Source organism: Neovison vison, chromosome 6, assembly GCF_020171115.1.
Source record: "Neovison vison isolate M4711 chromosome 6, ASM_NN_V1, whole genome shotgun sequence".
Lineage (NCBI taxonomy): Eukaryota > Metazoa > Chordata > Mammalia > Carnivora > Mustelidae > Neogale > Neogale vison.
In genome coordinates, this window is record NC_058096.1 from 209,823,662 (window position 1) to 209,842,277 (window position 18,616).

The 18,616-nt window shown below is 55.2% G+C and overlaps 2 protein-coding genes across 2 annotated transcripts in view; both read left to right on the forward strand.

Annotated features, from left to right (window-relative positions):
- The window catches only part of BORCS8 (BLOC-1 related complex subunit 8), a 29,950-nt gene extending 16,818 nt beyond the window's left edge, over window positions 1-13,132 (forward strand). Inside the window, exon 6 of the mRNA XM_044253797.1 lies at window positions 13,114-13,132. The gene's annotated coding sequence lies outside the window, so the exon portion shown is untranslated. The remainder of the gene's footprint in view (window positions 1-13,113) is intronic.
- MEF2B (myocyte enhancer factor 2B) lies at window positions 5,062-17,032 on the forward strand. Its single transcript, XM_044253789.1, has 9 exons — window positions 5,062-5,376; window positions 13,114-13,196; window positions 13,737-13,940; window positions 14,908-15,042; window positions 15,505-15,652; window positions 15,822-15,955; window positions 16,049-16,142; window positions 16,319-16,430; window positions 16,723-17,032. Exons 1-9 carry the CDS (start codon window positions 5,232-5,234, stop codon window positions 16,946-16,948), a joined length of 1,281 nt encoding a protein of 426 aa, XP_044109724.1. The 5' UTR covers window positions 5,062-5,231; the 3' UTR covers window positions 16,949-17,032.
- Window positions 17,033-18,616: the final 1,584 nt, after the last annotated feature.

Consider the following 18,616-nt stretch of genomic DNA (forward strand, 5'->3'; position numbering starts at 1 on the left):
GCCCACGAGGTGCCTGTGAAGCTTGGGGGCAGGATAGGAGGTGTGGAGCCCTGTAGGGGTGGGGGGAGCGGCACAGCTGCCTGGATCACCTGCTTCCCTGTGTCTCAGTTTCCCCATCGGGGAGATGGGTACAGGAACAATAGTCACAGCCCTCTGAGGTTGTCAGCACATGACAAGCTGGTGGCTCTGTTACCTTCGCAGTCATGCTACCCCTACCCGCGTGCCCTGCACCTCCTGCACCTCTCCCAGGGTCCGGGGCTGCAGACTTGGCTGACTGATTACCTGGCTGTCCTCGGTCCCTTTGTTGCAGACTTGAGAAGTCCGAAATAGCTGAGGCCATGTCTGGCCTGCCCCAAAAGACTCACCCGGGAAGGTCAGGACATTTGGATATTTGACATCCAGTCATGAGAGCTCTCAGACTATTGGGGTGACAGAAACTGGGTTCAAAGCAGTATTTAGACTGGGAAGGACAAGTGTGTAGGGTTTGATTGCAAATCAAAGGGGCTTTGGGAGAAGTCGGCCTTCCTCCCTACTGTCCCCGTGTCTGCCTCCCACTGCCTGTCTGAGTCTAGGAGTGAATCTTGACTTCCAGGGAATGAAATTTTAGAACATTGAGGGCCTGGGGGGCGGTGTGGGGATCTCACCTGCAGGAGCTGGAGGCTGTTTATCTGGTCTAAAGTGCCCACTTTGCAGGAGGGAAGACTGAGGCTAGATGGAGACATACAGCCCCCCCAGAGAAAGTATGGGCTCAAGGCTGCCGTTCTGCCATCCAGAGAGAACAGAACCAGGAATGAGGGCCTAGTCTTCTCTCTCCCCTCTCTGTGTGACTTCAGAGAGATCCCTGCACCTCCCTGAGCTCTGTAGCTGCCCCCGTGATCTGAGCTTTGAGCTCAGTTTTACATCCCACCTCCAACTAATGATTTATTTTGTTAAATCATTAGCCAACCAGGCAGACATCTGGAAAATGCAAATTAAGGGGGGAAAGGGAATTAAAATCATTTGTCACCCCAACTCAGATGCAATGCTTGTAGAAATCTTTGGGGTCTAGCCTTCTAGAAGATTTGAGGAACATAGACACCTGAAGACAGATGTTATTTTTCAGAGCATTTATCATACACTGGGGTCCCATTCGGGGTCAGAGAGCTCAACCCAGTTCTTGCCCTTAAATCCCTGTGGGGTGCACACACAGGTTGGGTCCTGTTTCCCAACCCCCGAAAAAGGGGGTCTCCCTAGGCCTGCATCTTGGGAGCTATGAGGCTGCCCTGTCACCAGCCCCAGGCCCAAGAATGAGTGTCTTGGACCCCAATGAGGCCTCAGGCCCACTTCCCAGACTATGCAAGTGTGGGGATTTGGGAGTGCGGCAGAACAGCTCTGGGGCACAAGCCAAGGCTAGAGTGAGAATCTGTGGGGGTCTCGCTATGTGGCCCGGAGAAAACTGCTTCCTTTTGTATAAAATGGGGACAGTGATCTCCGCTTCACTGGGCTATTTGTGGGTCAGGCAGGTTCTGTGTGTAAATGAAGTGGCACGAAGGCCTGGGCAAACAGTAGTCACTCAATAATAGGAGGTACCATCCAAACTGTGACCAAGTGGAAATCCCTGTGAGCCCCTTTTGGGCCCATCCCCACCCCACCCTCTACCAGGGCCTAGGAGGCCTCAAAGCTATCTGCTTTCCTGGCTTGCTCTCCTCCAGGTCCAGGTTCAGCCAGAATCAAGGCAGGGCCCTCAGCACTGAGCAGTTGAGGCCGGTTGGCATAGGGAGTCACAGGCTGTGGACACAGGACTGCTCCTGTCCACTGCCCACACCCACAGCCTCCCTGTCTTCCACAAAATGCTGTCCTGGCCTCCTGCGCCAGTAGGACTTCTCCCCACAACAGACATGGTGTCTTTTGAAAACCTTGAATCAGACCACAGTTCTTACCTCCTTGTGCACCCTCCGTGGCTCCCCATTGCTCTCTAGTCCACCTTCTCATCCCCACCCCTGAGGCCCCATGTGGCCTCTATGCCCTCCTCTGTCTCCATCGGCTCCCCCCTGCTTTAGTCACACTGGCTGCCCTGCACCTGGAAGCTGACCAGCAGCTGACCACCTCAGGTCCTTTGCACCTGCCATTTCGTCCACCAGGTGGTCTCTCCCCCACATCCCAACTTGGCTGGTGTCTTCCAGTCCTTGAGGGCCCCCTTTTCAGAAAGGCCCTTCTGACCCCTCTGTCCAAAGCAGCTCCCTCCCCTGCCACCCACCCCTCCTGCTTCCCCCTGTTGAATTTCTTCCCTGAAGGCCTCTGTCTCTGCCATAATTATGTGTCTGTTGTTCCCCGCTCCCACTGGGCTTGATCTGTCCACTCCCTGTCGCTGTGTCCCCTGCCCTTGGTGTACTCTCAGACATTTCTGGGGGAAGAGAGTGGGGGCCAGGGATGCCCAAAGATCCCATCTTTGGATGGCTATGTCTTGGGTCTGCGTGGCTATGGGCTGAGTCCCTTCTGCCCAGCGCTGACAGATGTGCTAATTTCCCAAGCAGGGAGGCCCTGGCCTCAGGGGATGAATTTCTGGGGTCCCATGGGGAGATCTTTCTCTGGAACAAAGAGAGAGAAATCTTGGGCCGTCCCTGCAGTTGCCCCTAAGGCTCAGGGGACATCACGGGGTGCCTTGGGTGGCCCTGGACTCCAACCTGGGACAGCAGGGTTGGGTTCTGAATGTAAAGGCTCTCCCAGATCCAAGTGTCAGGGTCCCAAACCCGTCAGGAAGGTGTGATGGGGTAGTGGGCTTCTCTCTGCGGTGGCTGTGTCAAAGAATTTGGCCTTCTTGCCAGATGAGGGACAAGATTTCCTTCCTGGATGGACACTGACACCTACGGAGGGCCAGTCCCTGGGCCTGAGAGGAACATGAGCACCGCTCACTTGGCTCTTGTGCTAGTGGCTGTTTAGAGCAGAGTCTCCAGCTGGAAGGGGGCAGGGTGCAAATTTATTTTAGTGGCCACGGAGCCTTTGAAAGAAAACTGAACCAGTTGTCCATGTTTCTGTTGATTAAGCAGTTTGCTCATCCACTCAAGGAAGGGTGACTGGGGGCCTACTGTGTGCCGGGCACTGGGCGGGGAGGGCTCCGTCCCTGCCCTCACTGAGCGGACATCCGAGTGGGGCAGCATGAGCCTCAAAGAAAGTAGCAAAGAAACAGAGAAAGGTTCCAGTGGGGCCGAGGGCCTCAGGGAGAGGTGACTGTCCCCTGGGAAAAGGGACGCCTCCAGAAAAAGGGATTTCTGCCTGGCCTTAAAAGACATGGAGCAGCTCCTTGGACCTGGGCAAGCCTGGCAAGGGTGGTGGGCCCAGGAAAAAGCCCAGCCTGGGCAAAGGCCTGGTGGTGGAAATGTGTCAGATGCCCGAAAAGGGGCAGAAGGGGTACTGGGAATTTGCTGGTAGATGAGGCCTTTCTAAAGAGGAGGGACAGGTGGGTGGGCACTGGGGGGGCTCCCAGGGACTCAGAGTACAAATGGGGAAACTAAGGCTCGAAGCACATCAGGCAGTGAATGTGCCGTGGAGCTGAGAATTATAACACTGTGGTCTGGCCAGGTTCACAGCCACAGTCCTGGCTTCTCAGCACATGGCCTCCTAGGAGCAGACCTTGGGAGGGGAGGTCTGAGGGACCCCACTGGGCCTCAGTTTCCCCATGAATATCAGAGGGCCTCATGGACAAGGGGCCCTGAGGGGCCTTCTCCAACTGGAACATTCTCAGTTTCTGGGATTCAGAGCCGCATGAGGCTTCCAGATATGTGACCCCCCTTAGATGCTCACTTCCCACAGACTCCCAGCCCCCCACCCTCCCCTGGAGCTGCTGACCACTGTGCTTCTAGAAGCCGGTGGGTTGGGCATTGTTACCACCGCAGGGCTGGGAGCCCTACCTGTGTCTGCGGCTCTAAAGGAAACAGACAAGAAGCATGCATGTTTTGGGGGGGCATGGTATGCTGGGGGGTGTCTGCGTGTATTGGGGAGTCTGTGTGCATTTGGGGAATTAGAATGTGTTGGGGGCTCAGCGTCTGGAGAGGTCTGAATGTACTTGGGGGTCTGCACGTGCAACATGTTCTGAGTGTTTGGGGATATGTGTGTTTGGAAAGCTGCCTGGGCTTAAGGGGGTCCCTGTGTATTTGGAGCCGCATGTCTTCTGGGGACTTTTGTATGGAGGGACTTTTTTGTGTTCGAGGGTGATACCTGTGTCCAGGAGATCTCTGTGGATTTTGAGGGGCTCTGCATGTGTTTGGGGCATCTCCCTACCTGCATCTGTCCATTTGAGGAATGGGCTTTCTCCTTGTCCCCCTATTCCTCAGCCCCCCTGCCTAGTCTGCCCAGGGCCCTTGCTCAGATCTGGGTACCTCTCAGGACCAAGCAGAGGTGACCATGTGACCATGAAAGCTGGTTGCACAGGGGAAGGAGGGAACCAGTATCTATAGAGGACCTACTCGGAAGCCCCAGCAGCCCCCTCCTCCGCTCCCCACCCCAGCTCAGCAAGGTAGCCCCAACTCTCCCATTTCCTGGTGGAGGAAACTGAGGCCCACAGAAGTTTGGCCACACCAGAGTCACTGCCAGAGCCCACCTGCCCTCGGGGACTACTGTGGGCTGAATCAGCCCCTAGGTCATCCACAGAGGCCCCCCCCACACTTGGAGCACCATCTCCCCAGGCCCCCAGGGTAGGAGGCAGGCCCAGGGCCTCTGCTGGGGAGGGGAGGGTCGCTGGCAGCTGGGGTCAGAATTGCTTGAGCCCTCAAGAGAGGGGAGGGGGAGGGTCCCAGCTTTCCAAGGGGCTCTTCCTGTCTCCTGTAATGAGGTACTTGGGGAACAGGTGATGAAACCAGCTGCTGGGTTGCGTGAGGCGGGGCTCCAGGCCTGATTCGCTGTGGCCGCCCAGGAGCAGCGCCCCCTCCCCGCTTCGCCAGTCCCCGTGGGCCCTCCCCCCCCCCACCGCCACCCACCTGCCTCTCACTTCTCCTTTCCTCCCCTCCTGTCCCGTGTCCGGGTGCTCCGCCAAGCTGTGGCCTCCGGGCTCCGGGGTCGGGCAGCGTGACTGTGCCACTTGTCCCCCCATTTATGCCCCACTGGGAGCCAAGAAGGGGAACTTGACTGGCTCCTGGTCTTTTCTCTCAAACCCTCCCCACAAGGCCTTTGAGGTCAGAATTCTGTGACCCATTTTATGGGGGCTTGATGTCACCCAGCCTGTCGCTGTATGTGTCACTGTGGTCTTCCAAGATGGCATGCTGACTCAGCGCCCCCAGCTCCAAGGCCCGGCCCTTCTTCCTTCTGGCTTCTGGAAGGGCCAGAAGACAAGGTCAGCAGAGCCATCCACCACCCCGCCCTCCCCAGCTGGTGGGGGAGAAGGAGTCTCACCCCCATTTACAGGTGAGAAAACTGAGTCCTCAGACAGGGAGTGCACCATGGTAAAGGGTCAGTGGGGGCAAGAATGCCAATGGTGGTATTCTTTCCAGCTCCCGTATCTCCATCACCAAGGTGCTAAAAGGCCTCACCAAGTCAAAGAGGTGACGTGCTATGGCCTGAAGGACCCCAGACATGTGTGTTGATTGTCTTAGTGACCACAGGGACAGCTGAAGAGAGTTTATGGTGCTCTAGGCACTCATGGAACCGTCCTGTGTCTTCTCAGTTCTTTGCCTGCACAGTGCTGAGGCCTGGGAGCCGGGCTCTTCTCCCAGCCCTCATAGATGCCACCAGTGCATCCGGGCCTTTTCCCTGACAAAGGTTTCTTCTGCTTCTGCCCCACCCCCCAACGCCTGTCCCAGTTCAGGCCTCTCCTTCCCACCTGGACACCTGCCCCAGCCTCTCCGTCACTTTCCTCCTTCTCAGATGCTACTCCCCACGGCATCCTTGAACAGGGGAAGCTTTTTATTATTTATTATTTTTTTTAAAGATTTTATTTATTTATTTGACAGAGATCACAAGTAGGCAGAAAGGCAGGCAGAGGGGGAGGTGGAAGCAGGCTCCCCGCTGAGCAGAGAGCTCGATGCGGGGCTTGATCCCAGAACCCTGGGATCATGACCTGAGCCAAAGGCAGAGGCTCCACCCACTGAGCCACCCAGGCACCCCGGGTGACGCTTTAGTAATAATAATAATTTAAAAAAAAACCTTTCAATTGAGATACATCATGGAGAGAAAAAGACACCAGTCATCAGAGTAGGGCTAACACTTCTGCACAAACTAAGCACGTCTGAGTGCCTGGACTCTGGGCCAGGGAGCTAGCGGCCCCGGCAACTCCTGCAGCCGTGCCACAGCACCTGCCCGGCATGGCCACTGAGCTGACCCTCATTACTGTAAGGAAATTTTGCCTCTTCTGGAACTTCATGTAAATGGGATTACACGGTGTGTCTCCGCTGTCTCATCCAGCACTGTGGGGAGGGCCCGCCATCTGGGAGGTCCACAATGCGGTCGCACGGAGCGGGAATGCTTCCTTTTACTGGGCTTCGTAGTCGTGCATCGCGGAGTCTAGTGGAGAGTAGTAGCCGATTCTCCCAGGGAGGGCATCTGGGTGGGTTCCAGCTCGGGGCAAGGATGAAATGAGCTCCTGAAAACATTCTTATCTGTGTCCTTGGGTAAAATATGGACCCATTTCTCTTGGGTGAATACTGAGCAAAGAGACTGCTTTGTCATAGGGAAGACGGATATTTACTAGTAGACACCAGATAGATTTCCAGAGTGGCTCCACCTCTTCCCCCTCCCACCGGCCAGGTAAGAGAGTGCAAGGGGATTTTTCAAACTTTAAAATTATATCCCGACCGCCCTGCCCCCCAAACTCCCCACGGCCTCTCGTTGACCTCTGAGTAAAGCCCACTGTCTTCACTGTGGCCCTATGCGATCTGACCCTCACAATCTTCCCCACCGGCATGCTTCATCCTTCTCCCTTCTTCCCACTGTCATGCTGTCCAGCCATAGAGTCTTCTGTGATTTCTTTTAAAATGCCAAACTCCAGGGGCGCCTGGGTGGCTCAGTGGGTTAAGCCTCTGCCTTCGGCTCAGGTCATGATCTCAGGGTCCGGGCATTGAGCCCCGCATCAAGCCCCGCATTGGGCTCTCTGCTCAGCAGGGAGCCTGCTCCCCCACCCCACCTCTCTGCCTGCCTCTCTGCCTATTTGTGATCTCTGTCTGTCAAATACATAAATTTTAAAAATCTTTTAAAAATGCTTTAAAAAAAAACTTTTTAAAAAAACTCCTACTTTAAAAAAAAATGCTTTAAAACTTAAAACTAAAGTCCTGGGATGCCTGGGTGGCTCAGTCAGTTAAGCATCTGCCTTTGGCTCAGGTCATGATCCCAGGATCTGGGGATGGAGTCCTCTATCAGCCTTCTCGCTCAGCGGAGAGCCTGCTTCTCCTTCTCCCTCTGCCTGCTGCTCCTCCTGCTTGTGCTTTTCTCACTCTGACAAATAAATAAAATCTTAAAAAATAAAAATAAAATACCAAACTCTTGATTGCTTCGGACTTTTACCCTTGGAGATCCCCCTGCCAGAAACACCCTCCCCCATCCCACCCTTTCCCCACCCTTCCCCCCTCCCCCTACCCCTACCCGTGCCCCCTCCCCCCCACCTCACCCCAGGCTGTCTTCGCATGACTGGCTCTTCCCTTGCTTCGATGTCTCTCTTGTGCTTCAGCTCTCAGTTCCAATCTCACTTCTTCAGAGAGGTCTTTCCTGAAATCCCTGATTCCCATTGCCCCTTTCATGGTTCGTACATCTCTTTCTGGACTTAGTTGGATTCTGACATACAGGATTTTTCATAAAAATGACTTGGGCAATTCTCATTGCTTGCAGTGGTCTGAGTTAGTTTCAATAACATTGTGTTTCCCTCTCCTTTGAGGTTTGATAAAAGCCATAAAACCATGTAGGCCTGCCTGCTGTCCTTTTAATGGTAGGTCTTGAGTCACTTTTCTAATCTTCTATGGTCATTGGTCTACTTAAACTTTCTACTTCTTCTGTGATCAGCTTATCGCAGGGGTTGGCACATGGTTGATACTTCCTACATGCTAAGAATGAGGGTATGAAGAAAAGGGTAGGCAGGTGCCAGACTCTTGGCTTCAAATGCCCACCCCCTTCCCATCTGCTCAGACCCCCATTCAACCTGTCCATCAAGGCCCAACCACATGCTTCCTCCTCTGAGATGCCCTCTTGGATTTCTCCTGGCCCTTCTTTGCTGCTCCTTTCTTGGGTCAATGGGTCCATCTCTTTGCTTTTCTGCTGGGCAGATGCCACGAGCTCTCTGCCTCCTAGCTGGCTGTCATGAGGGTGGAGAGGGGGATGTGTGCACAGAAGAGGCCTCCCCCCTCGTGCCTGGCACATTCAGCATGTGCTGCCACCTCCCCCCAGCAGTTCTGATCACGCCAACATCTGGAGAACAGGCCACCGGGTCTGTCTGCGGCTCGGTGGGGATTTGCATGTGAGTACAAATATATATGCACACCCTGGGCCTTCGCCTCCGCATTCCTTGGCTGGCCCTTCACACCTGGGCCTGAGACAGGTCAACGCTGAGTGACTGGATTTGCATGCCCATGTATTTCTGGGTAGGGAGTCAGCTGGGGGAGTCTGAGAGGAAGTTGTTGAGGGAGGCTGGGGGGACTTCAGAGTCTCTCTTGACCTGCTCCATTCACTAAATCTGGGCCTGCGGGTCTTCCAGTCTGAGGGAGACAGAGCTGGATATACACACCCCTGGTCCCATGGGGTCAAAACTGGAGGGGAAGTTTGGGAGCTGTAGGAGTCCAGAGTAAAGGCAGGGAAGGATTCCTAGAGGAATGAATTTTTTGAGCCAGGTTTTGAAGTGTGAATAGGAGTTGGCCAAGTGAAAAAAAATAAAAGAGCTTTCCAGGCAGAGTCATTTTGCTGAAGGTAGATTAAGATGGGCAGGGGCTGATTGGGGCAGGGCCTCAAATGCCAGGCTGGGGACTAGAAACTTCTCCTGAGGACAGAGGAGAGCCATGAAGCGTGTGTGAGCAGGAAGGGGGTATGATCAGAGCTGTATGTTGGGTAGATAACTCAAGGGCCAGAACTGGGGATGACTACAGTTCTTGGGTGAGGGTTGGGGTTCCAAAGTCATTGAAGGTCAGAAGAGTCAAGCCCCTGCATGAGCCCTTCTGCATCTGTCAGGCCTGGCCCCAGAGATGGCAGAGGATCTGGTGGCTTCAGGAGGAACCAAAGACTCCTGGAGTACAGTGACTTAAAGTGTATGCTGTAGGCCTAGAACAGAGAGGGTATCACCCCTAGTCTCACCACTGATGGACACAGCTCTGGTCTCCCCTCAAGTCTCCTGTCTTCTCTCAACCGGCCCCCAACAGTCCTGCTCCCCATGGCGGCTGTGGCTAAGCTCATAAATGATGAATCAAAACCCCATCCCTTTTTGCTCAAAATCCTCTCATAGTTCTCTGTCACTTAGACCAAAACGCATAGTCCTCCCCATAGATCAGAGGACCCAGAGTGATCTCTGCGGCCTCTACCCCTGGCCACCTTGCTCTAGCCTCATTACCATGTCTCGCCCTTCCTCAGGGCCTTTGCACCTGCCCCTCCTTCTACCTGGAACTCACTTCCTGTCTTGGCTCTTGGGTCTCAGTTCAAAGAGACCCACCGCCCCAGCCTTTGGCTCATGGATCTCCCTCATTATGTGAACCCTGCCCTAGCCAGGATGTCCTTGTCTAAACTGGGGACAGACTGAGAAAGGTCCAGATTCAGATCTGCCAGGCCCGGAGATTCATGTCTGAGTCCCATGTTCCCATGGGACCCCAGGCACGGGGGCATTTCCGGAGTCACCTTGGCACCAGGACCTCCGGACCAGTGCCCCCCTTCTGTCCCCAGGGACCTGTCAGGGCTGGGGCAACACGTCCCAGCCGTGGGAACGCACCCGATTCCGGCCAGGGAGTAAAATTAGCCTGGGAAGTTAAATTTAGCAAGTTGAGCTGGAGCTGGGGGGCCAGGGCTGGGGTTCCCGTGGGTCCTGGCTCTGCCTGGTTGTGACTGCTCAGAGACCCAGACCAGAGAGAGTAGAGGGCACACCTGGGATCACACAGCAAGCCAAATATGACAGTGTCTAACAGGCCTGGGCCTGGGACTCTGGGACAGTGAGGGGCAGACCCTTGGGGGGAGTCTGGGAAGCAGGTATGGTTGCTCCTGGAGATGGACCTATGTTTTCCTCCACTTCCCAAGAGCTCATTCCCAGGCCTCATGTCAGGTGCTTTGTATTTCATACCCAACCCCTTTCATACCCAGACCAGCACACTGAGGCCTAGGGAGAGGCCTGCCTTGCTGAGGATTGCCCCGTGGGTCAGAGGCTGTCTGGGATCTGCCAGCAGGCCCGCCTGACCCAGAGCAGGCCACCCGCCTAAAGCCTCAGTCACCTGTGACAGGAGAAGTGCCAGGAGGTCATGTGGTCGGAGACGTGGTGGAAGGGGTCTTGGATGTCTTGGGGAGGCTGTCCGTGTGGTGGGAGGTGTGCTCTACAACCGGCAATGGGACTCCTTCATTCCAAGAAGCCCGGCATGGGGAGAGCTGGGGAAGGCCTGGAGCCTACCATGTCGCCTGTCCTGGGGACATGTTGCCCTCCACGAGCTCTCCCTTCTCACCCTTGAGCACTCTTCTAGGGAGGTCCTCGTGAGAAGGGTGCAGCATTTCTCTCTAGCCGACCTCAGGTTTAAATTCCAGTGTGAGCTCTATGCTTGAGGTCCTTTTAGGGACCTACTCCAACCTGTTATTCTTGTTTATGTATTTTTTTAAAGATTGTATTTATTTATTTGACAGACAGAGATCACAAGTAGGCAGAGAGGCAGGCAGAGAGAGAGGAAGGGAAGCAGGCTCCCTGCTGAGCAGAGAGCCCGATACAGGGCTCGATCCCAAGACCTTGAGATCAAGACCAGAGCCTAAGGCAGAGGCTTTAACCCACTGAGTCACCCAGGCGCCCCTTGTTTATGTTTTTTTTTTTTTTTTAAGATTCATTTATCCATTGTGAGGGGAGAGGCAGAAGGAGAAGGAGAGAGAATTCTCAAGCAGACTCCCTGCTAAGCGCAACCACCTGCCCCCCACCTACCGCCCCTGTCCTGCCCCGAAGGTCTTGATCCCAGGACTCTGAGATCAGAACCCAAGCTGAAATCAAGAGTCAGGTGCTTAGGGCGCCTGGGTGGCTCAGTCAGTTAAGTGTCTGCCTTCGGCTCAGGTCATGATCCCAGAGGCCTGGGATCGAGTCCCCCATCCAGCTCTCCGCTTTGTGGAGGGCCTGCTTCTCCCTCTCCCTCTGCCAGCGGCTCACCCTGCTTGGGCTTTCCCTCTCTCTGTCAAATAAATGAATGGAATCTTTAAAAGAGAGGGGAAAGAAAAAGACTCAGAGGCTCCACAGACTGAGCCACCCAGGTATCCTCCTGTTATTCTTTTAATTTTTTTAAATATATTTTTTAAAATTTATTTGAGAGAGAGAACAAGCAGGGTGAGGGGCAGAAGGAGAAACAGGCTTTCTGCTGAGCAGGAAGCCTGAGGTGAACTTGATTCCAGGACTCTGGGATCATGACCTGAACCAAAGGCGATGCTTAACTGACTGAGCCACCCAGGGCCCCAATTCTTTCTATTTTATTTTTTTTTAAGATTTTTTATTTCTTTACTTAACAGAGAAAGATCACAAGTAGGCAGAGAGGCAGGCAGAGAGAAAGGGGGAAGCAGGCTCCCCATTGAGCAGAGAGCCCTATGTGGGGTTCGATCCCAGGACCCTGAGATCATGACCTGAGCTGAAGGCAGAGGCTCAACCCACTGAGCCACCCAGGTGCCCCCAATTCTTTTTAAATGAATGTAATCTATAATCACTGAGAGGGGAAAGTTAGAAAATTCAGGTAATCGAAAAGGGAGGGAAAAAAAGGCCAAAGTTCACACATTGTACGATTTCATTTATGAAACATCTAGCATGCACCAGTCCATAGAGACTGCAGAGCCATGGTTGCCAGGGGCTGGGGAGGGAGGATAGGGAGTGGCTGCTAATATGCATGGGTTCTCCTTTTGGGGGGATGGAAACTTTCAGGAGCTAGCTGGAGGTGGTGTTTGTGCAATGTTGTGAACACACTCCATGCTACTGAATTGCACACTTTAAACTGGTGAATTTCAGGTGGTGGGAATTGCATCTAAATTTTTTTAAAAAGGGGGGAAACTTCACCCATAAATCTCCACCCAGCAGTGACTCTTATCTTGCTCATTTCCTTCTAGTGTTTTTTCTACTCTCGATGCAATTTTTTTTAAAAGATTTTATTTATTCACTTGACAGACAGAGACCACAAGCAGGCAGAGAGGCAGGCGGAGAGAGAGGAGAAAGGAGGAAGCAGGCTCCTCACTGAGCAGAGAGCCCGATGCGGGGCTCGATCCCAGGACCCTGGGACCATGACCTGAGCCGAAGGCAGAGGCTTTAATCCACCGAGCCACCCAGGCGCCCCTCGATGCAATTTTTAAACACGTTTTCTTGGAACCACTGCCCTCGATCTTGCTTGTTGGGGAGCTGTTATAGGATTGAATGGCTTCCCAGTGTCCGCTATGCGGGTTTTTGTTTTTGTTTTTGTTTTTGTTTTTTCCAGTGGCTCGAGATTAGTCATTCAGTGAGCAATGTTTCCCGAGCGCCACCAGGTATGGGCATCAGATGTCCATCCAACGTGGCCCATCAAGGGCTTTTAGGCTGTTGCCAGTATTCATAATAGCAGCACATATGTGGCACCTGCTGTATGCTGGGTGGATGTGAATATTTCCCATGGGCTAGCTCATTTCATCTTCCAACAACACTGGGCTGTGCGTGACGCTGTTAAGCCATTGCACACACCGAGGGGCTTAGGAAGGTCAAGGTCCCCCAAGGTCCCACAATTACCAGCTTGTTTCATTTTAGGGCCAAGTGTGGGGCATCTATATCCCGATCCTTTGCCCTCGGTTAGTCTTCTCTTCATGTGGAATTCACTGAGCATCTGCTGCATCTGGGGTTGGTTGAGTGGGGACTGTGGGACGGCCACACTGCCTTGATATTCCCCCATCATCTCCCTTCTCAGTGCTTGGCAGGGGCAGGTGGAAGACAGAAGGGAGGCTGGGTACCTGGTCTCACTTTCCACCCACCCACTCTGTTCTCTTTTCCTTCTCCCCAAGGCCAAGGTCACTCCACCCAGCCTGGCACAATGGGGAGGAAAAAAATCCAGATCTCACGCATTCTGGACCAAAGGAATCGGCAGGTGAGTTCACTGGGTGGAAAAGCGGCTGGGAGAAAGTTGTTCTTGGCACTGGACCGAGCCTGGGCAAAGGCCTGTCCATTTGGGGGAACTGCGAGGGAATGGGGAGCCTTGAGGTGGTGTCTGGGGTTTGAGATATAACATTTGCTCATTTTCATGCTGATTTATTCATTTATTCTCCCTGATGACGGGACCCCCAGTCATAGGAGAGATGACACTTGACACAAACCCACCCAACTCAGAGGGCTGGTGCAGAGGGAGGCACAGAACGGAGGAAGCCCAAAGAGGGAATGTGGGCCCTGTCCTGGAGGCCCAGGAAAACTTCCCAAAGGAGAGGATATTCAGGCTAGGTTTTGAAGCACCAATAGGAGTTTTCCCAGTTGAGAAGTGGAAAGTGGGGGAGCAGTATAGTCAGAACGGACAGTATGCACAAAGCCCGACAGAATCTTGAGGCATGATCGGGGAACAGTTGGCCCCTCCCTCTCCTCCTTGCCACCCCCAATCCATGTCTCCTCCCGCCCTGCCTGTGGGTCCCGGCTCCAGGTGACATTTACGAAGCGGAAGTTCGGGCTGATGAAGAAGGCGTATGAGCTGAGCGTGCTCTGTGACTGTGAGATCGCCCTCATCATCTTCAACAGCGCCAATCGCCTCTTCCAGTACGCCAGCACAGACATGGACCGCGTGCTCCTGAAGTACACGGAGTACAGCGAGCCCCACGAGAGCCGCACCAACACCGACATCCTCGAGGTACCCCTGGGGCCCTCCTCCCCAGCACCCTGATGTCCAGCTCCGGGCCTAGGGACTCCGGGTTGGCACAAAAGACCAGTGTTGCAATCTAGCTTTGCTGCTGGTAAAAGGTTTGAGGTCATGTGGGGTCCCTCCAAGGAGCATCTGCCCCCACTGTAGAGATAAAAACACCTACCACCGGGCATCGAGGGCTCCATGGCCTGCCCTGCACACAGCTCATCTCACTAAATCCTGTCCCCTGTTTGGCGAGGGCAGAAACAGAATAAAGGGCACATCGAAGCAAGGGAGACCTCACTGAGGGCCAGGAGTATTTTTGTCTGAGCTGCTGTGTCCCCAGGAGAAAGAGGCAGCCTGATGCCAGGTGATTCATCCCCCACACCCGCCATCCAGGATGGGCGAGATCACTTCCCTTTGGAAATGGGAATCTTTTCCCAAGATGGGAAGCCGAAGTTACAGAGACGGAAAGACCAGCAGGCCTAGGGCTGTGCGTGGAGCCCCCTTAATGTTTCAGGAGGGTGGGGAGGAGTGGTCAGAGAAGAGGCAGGGGTCCAGGAGTGTGCAGGTCCAGGGGGAGGCAGCTCAGGAAAGCCTAGAAAGTTGTCCTCCAACATTTACGAAACACCTGTCGCACGCGGGGCGTGGAGGCTATGCTCAAGCGTGGAATGGAGGCACCAGGGTCATATTCAGGAGGAGAGTTAGGACAGCGCCAGCAGGGCTGGTGGATCCCGGCCCCCACTGTGTGACCTGGGCCTCTCTGGTCCCAGGGCAGGACAGTCCCTTTGTCACACACATTTGGAATTTGCTAGATGATAACTCACCGGGGTTTTTGGTCAATGGGATTTGCCTGCACTCCAGCGGGTCCACCCACAGAGGTGGGGGGGTAGGTCTCCTCCCTCTCCCAAAGAACCAGGTTCCCTGGCTAGGATGGGGGAGGGGAGGGTCACCGTATTTTCTCCCCTCTCTACAGACACTGAAGAGGAGGGGTGTGGGCCTCGATGGACCAGAGCTGGAGCCAGATGAAGGGCCTGACGGGCCAGGAGAGAAGCTGCGGAGGTTGGCAGGTGACGGGGGTGACCCAGCCTTGCCCCGGCCCCGGCTCTATGTAAGTGACTTCCCGCACCACGATGATGGGGCCCTCCCTCACCTCCTAGGCCCAAATGGTCAAGACTGAGACTGAGACAGGGACCTAGAGTTAGGGAGCTGGTCTCTGCCTAGGTAGAATGGGAAGGCTTCCTGGAGGAGTTGGCATTATAGTTGGGGCTTTGAAGGATGAATAAGGGTTCAGTGGACAGCCGTTTCCTTCCTTCTTTATTTCTTTGATTCATCAAACACCCTGGGAAGCCCCCTCAGTGTCAACACCATGCTGAATAAGAAGCCTCAGCTCTGGGCCTAGCTGTTGAGGAGTGACAGCACCAAACACAGGTTCCTTCCATCTTGTGGAAGGAGCCAGAAAGAAGTATAGCAAGGGTTTCAGGAGGCAGAGGCTAGCCCCTGGTTTTCTGTCTTGGATTTGATGTCCTTATCTCCATGTTCTTCCAACCAATCCCATCCTCTCTGCCCTCAGCCTGCAGCCCCTACGATGCCCAGCCCGGACATGGTATATGGGGCCCTGCCTCCCCCAGGCTGCGACTCAAGTGGGCTTGGGGAGGCCCTTCCTGCCCAGAGCCGCCCATCCCCTTTCCGGCCAGCAGCCCCCAAAGCTGGGCCCCCAGGTGAGCATGGATCATAGACCCTGGGGAAAAAGGGGGCGGGAATCCCAGGGGGGCCTGTAAGGGGGATCTTGGTTCAGGCCCTGCTTGTCTGTGTGTATTACCTCTGGACCTCAGACTTCATTCGATGACGTGGCCACATGCCCTCTCTCGGGGGTTTCCTGCTCCTCAGGCCTGGCACACCCTCTCTTCTCAACGAGCCACCTTGCCAGCAAGACACCACCGCCCCTGTACTTAGCAGCGGACGGGCGGAGGCCGGACCTGCCTGGAAGCCTGGCGGGGGCCCGAGGGGGACTGAGCACCTCAGTGAGTGAGGGGGAAGTGTGGCAGGGCTGATGGGGGAGGGCAGGATGGCGTGGGTGTGGGCCTCAGTTTCCACTTGACCCTGTCTCCCCACAGAGAGGCCTCTACGGTAGCCTACAGAGTCCATGCTCCGCCACAGCTCCAGGACCCCCACTCGGGAGTTTCCCCTTCCTCCCGGCAGGTCCCCCAGGTATACACCCCCCCAATTGTACCCTGCCCTGGGAGATATCCATACACTTGACTTCTGGGGGTAAGGGTCAACATTTCCCCATCCACCAGAACTGAAAACTGGCTGGTGGGATGGGAAAAGCTTGGGCAAGGCTCTCCCTGAGGTCAAGGCCTCGGTTTTTTCCTCCTACCCTCCAGAATTTGGTCTGGGAGACCCCCCTCCGCCCCCTGGCCTGCTGCAGCCCCCCACCCTGGCCCCCTGGCAGCATTCGAGGGGTGATGGGCCCCCAGCCGCCCCACCCCAGCCCAGGTAAGTGCCCCAACTGTCCCTCCTTTCTCCCCTCCCTAGCTGTGTGGCCCCTCCAAGTCTTCCCAAGCCCTAGCCACTGCTGACCTCTGGTGGCCACTCATGGTTCTACACTCAGCCCCTGCCGTCTGTTCTTGGTGGGATGAGTGGTTATTTTGGAAACCCCAAGAGGGACTGCCACCCCCTCCTTTCCCAAGGTCCTCCTGCCGAGCCTTTGCCATACCACCTCCCTGGCTTCCCTCCCTTCCTTGCTGAGCTCACAGCCCTCCTTCTCTTTCTCTGTCTCTCCCTGCAGTGGGAGCCGTAGCCTGAGTGAGGAGGGTCCCCCCGCCCGTGGCGCCTCCCCGCCGACCCCCCCAGTCAGCATCAAGTCCGAACGCCTGTCGCCGGCCCCCGGGGGCCCCGGCGACTTTCCCAAGACTTTCCCCTATCCCTTGCTCCTGTCACGGCCCCTGGCAGAGCCCCTACGGCCCGGGCCCCCCCTGCGCCGGCTGCCCACAGCCGACGGCTGGGCTCGATAGTGGACCCAGGGATGACACCAGTCCTTCCTCCCACGCAGGGCTGGGTGAGGGCACGTGGGGTCCCAGTCTCCCTCCCCGCCTCGTTAGAGAAGAGCCAGCAGTTACGTCCTTCCAAAGTGAGGGCCTGGAGTTCGGATCCACGGTCGGGGGGCTCCCTTCTCCCTTTCCTGTGTGTGTATCCACCAATAAAACGCTCATGGTGTCCATGGACGAAACTAGCTGTCGCTGCTCAGAGCCACCACCACATGCGGGTCCTCCCATCTGTTCCCAAGAAATCTCAGTCTTGCCTTTTCTCGGTTTGGGGTACCCCCTTCCAGAATCCTATCCTGAGACTAGGATTCCAAGGTGGGTATCCCGGAGGAAGGCAGTTGAGGGGTAGGGATGTGACAGAGAGGAGCCCTGCAGGGGGCGCCAGCGAGCAGGTGACTCCGTGGGCATCGCTGCCCGCCTCTTCCGTCCCTGGGTCCACTGGGCAGCGGGGGCTGGGGGGGGGCGCTTAGAGTGCGCACCTATAGGGCTTCCACTCCACGGGCTAGAGGCTGGGCTACTAGCCTCTGGGGGTGTCCAGTCGTGTGCTCAAGGGCAAGTTTCCAGGCTGGGTTGCGATCGCTTGCAGCAAGTAGTTGGGAGTCTTGAACGTTGCGCTACCTACCTGCCGGCTGGGAGCGGTCACCACACGATTCATCGTTTTTTTTCAATTTATTTATTTTCAGAAAAACAGTATTCATTATTTTTTTACCACACCCAGTGCTCCATACAATCCGTGCCCTCTATAATACCCACCACCTGGTACCCCAACCTCCCTCCCCCCCGCCACCACGATTCATCTTTTAATGGGCATATCCCTTGATCCCTGGACCCAGCAATTTCGATCCGCCAGAGGCAGGAGGGAGCCGGGCGCTTATTTACCCACTCTTGTGGGGGGTGAGGGGCACAAACTCCTCCCACTCTGGCGGGTATCCTGAGCGCAGATGGGTGTCCAGGAACCAGAAGGAGCTCCGTCTAGTTCTCCCGTCCAGTCATCCCCGAGGTTGTCTCGTGGGATGTTTATAGCACTCAGATCTAATCCCTGACCTTTCCGAGCTCCTGAGCTGCTCCCACCCCTTCACTCTGTCTGCCCCTGTGGACCACCATGTCTCTTGCTCTGATCCCCACCCCTAGAAATATTTCCTGTCCCAAGCCTTGTCTGGATAAAATGGAGGCAAGGCTGGAGAGGGTCCCTTCTTAGCCTCTGGATCTCACCTTCACGGGGAACAGGAAGCCAGGCCAGCCCCTGAAGTCAGTGCCCACAGGTTAAGTACCCCGTGTCGGGTTCCTAAAAATATGGGCTGATTTCAAAGACTCGGGGTTGGGGGGCATGGGCGGGTGGGTGTGGTTCTGCATGCCCATCTTGGGAGAGTGCACTTTCGCCATCGTCCATTAGGCGGCGCCCAAGAGCGAGCTTTGCTTAAAAGTACTCCCTGCTCAAAAGTTTAAAAAAAAAAAAAAAGTAATTAAAAGATAAAATCCTTCTTGCCTTCCAGGGGCTTCACCACATGTTTTCAGGGTCTGAGCCTGGGGACTCAGAAAGGACTGTGTCACATATTGCCTGCACATGTATAATTATACTGTACAGCTTGGGGTCTCCTGGGTAACAAGAGGTCAGTGAGCAGCAGGCTCCTGGCTTCT

Excerpts from the sequence above, each read along its gene's own strand:
- MEF2B (XM_044253789.1), top strand. The coding sequence starts at position 5,232 with ATGCTGACTCAGCGCCCCCAGCTCCAAGGCCCGGCCCTTCTTCCTTCT. Across the intron at positions 13,197-13,736 it reads TGGACCAAAGGAATCGGCAG|GTGACATTTACGAAGCGGAA; the intron begins GTGAGTTCACTG and ends TCCCGGCTCCAG. Across the intron at positions 15,653-15,821 it reads CCCCAAAGCTGGGCCCCCAG|GCCTGGCACACCCTCTCTTC; the intron begins GTGAGCATGGAT and ends CCTGCTCCTCAG.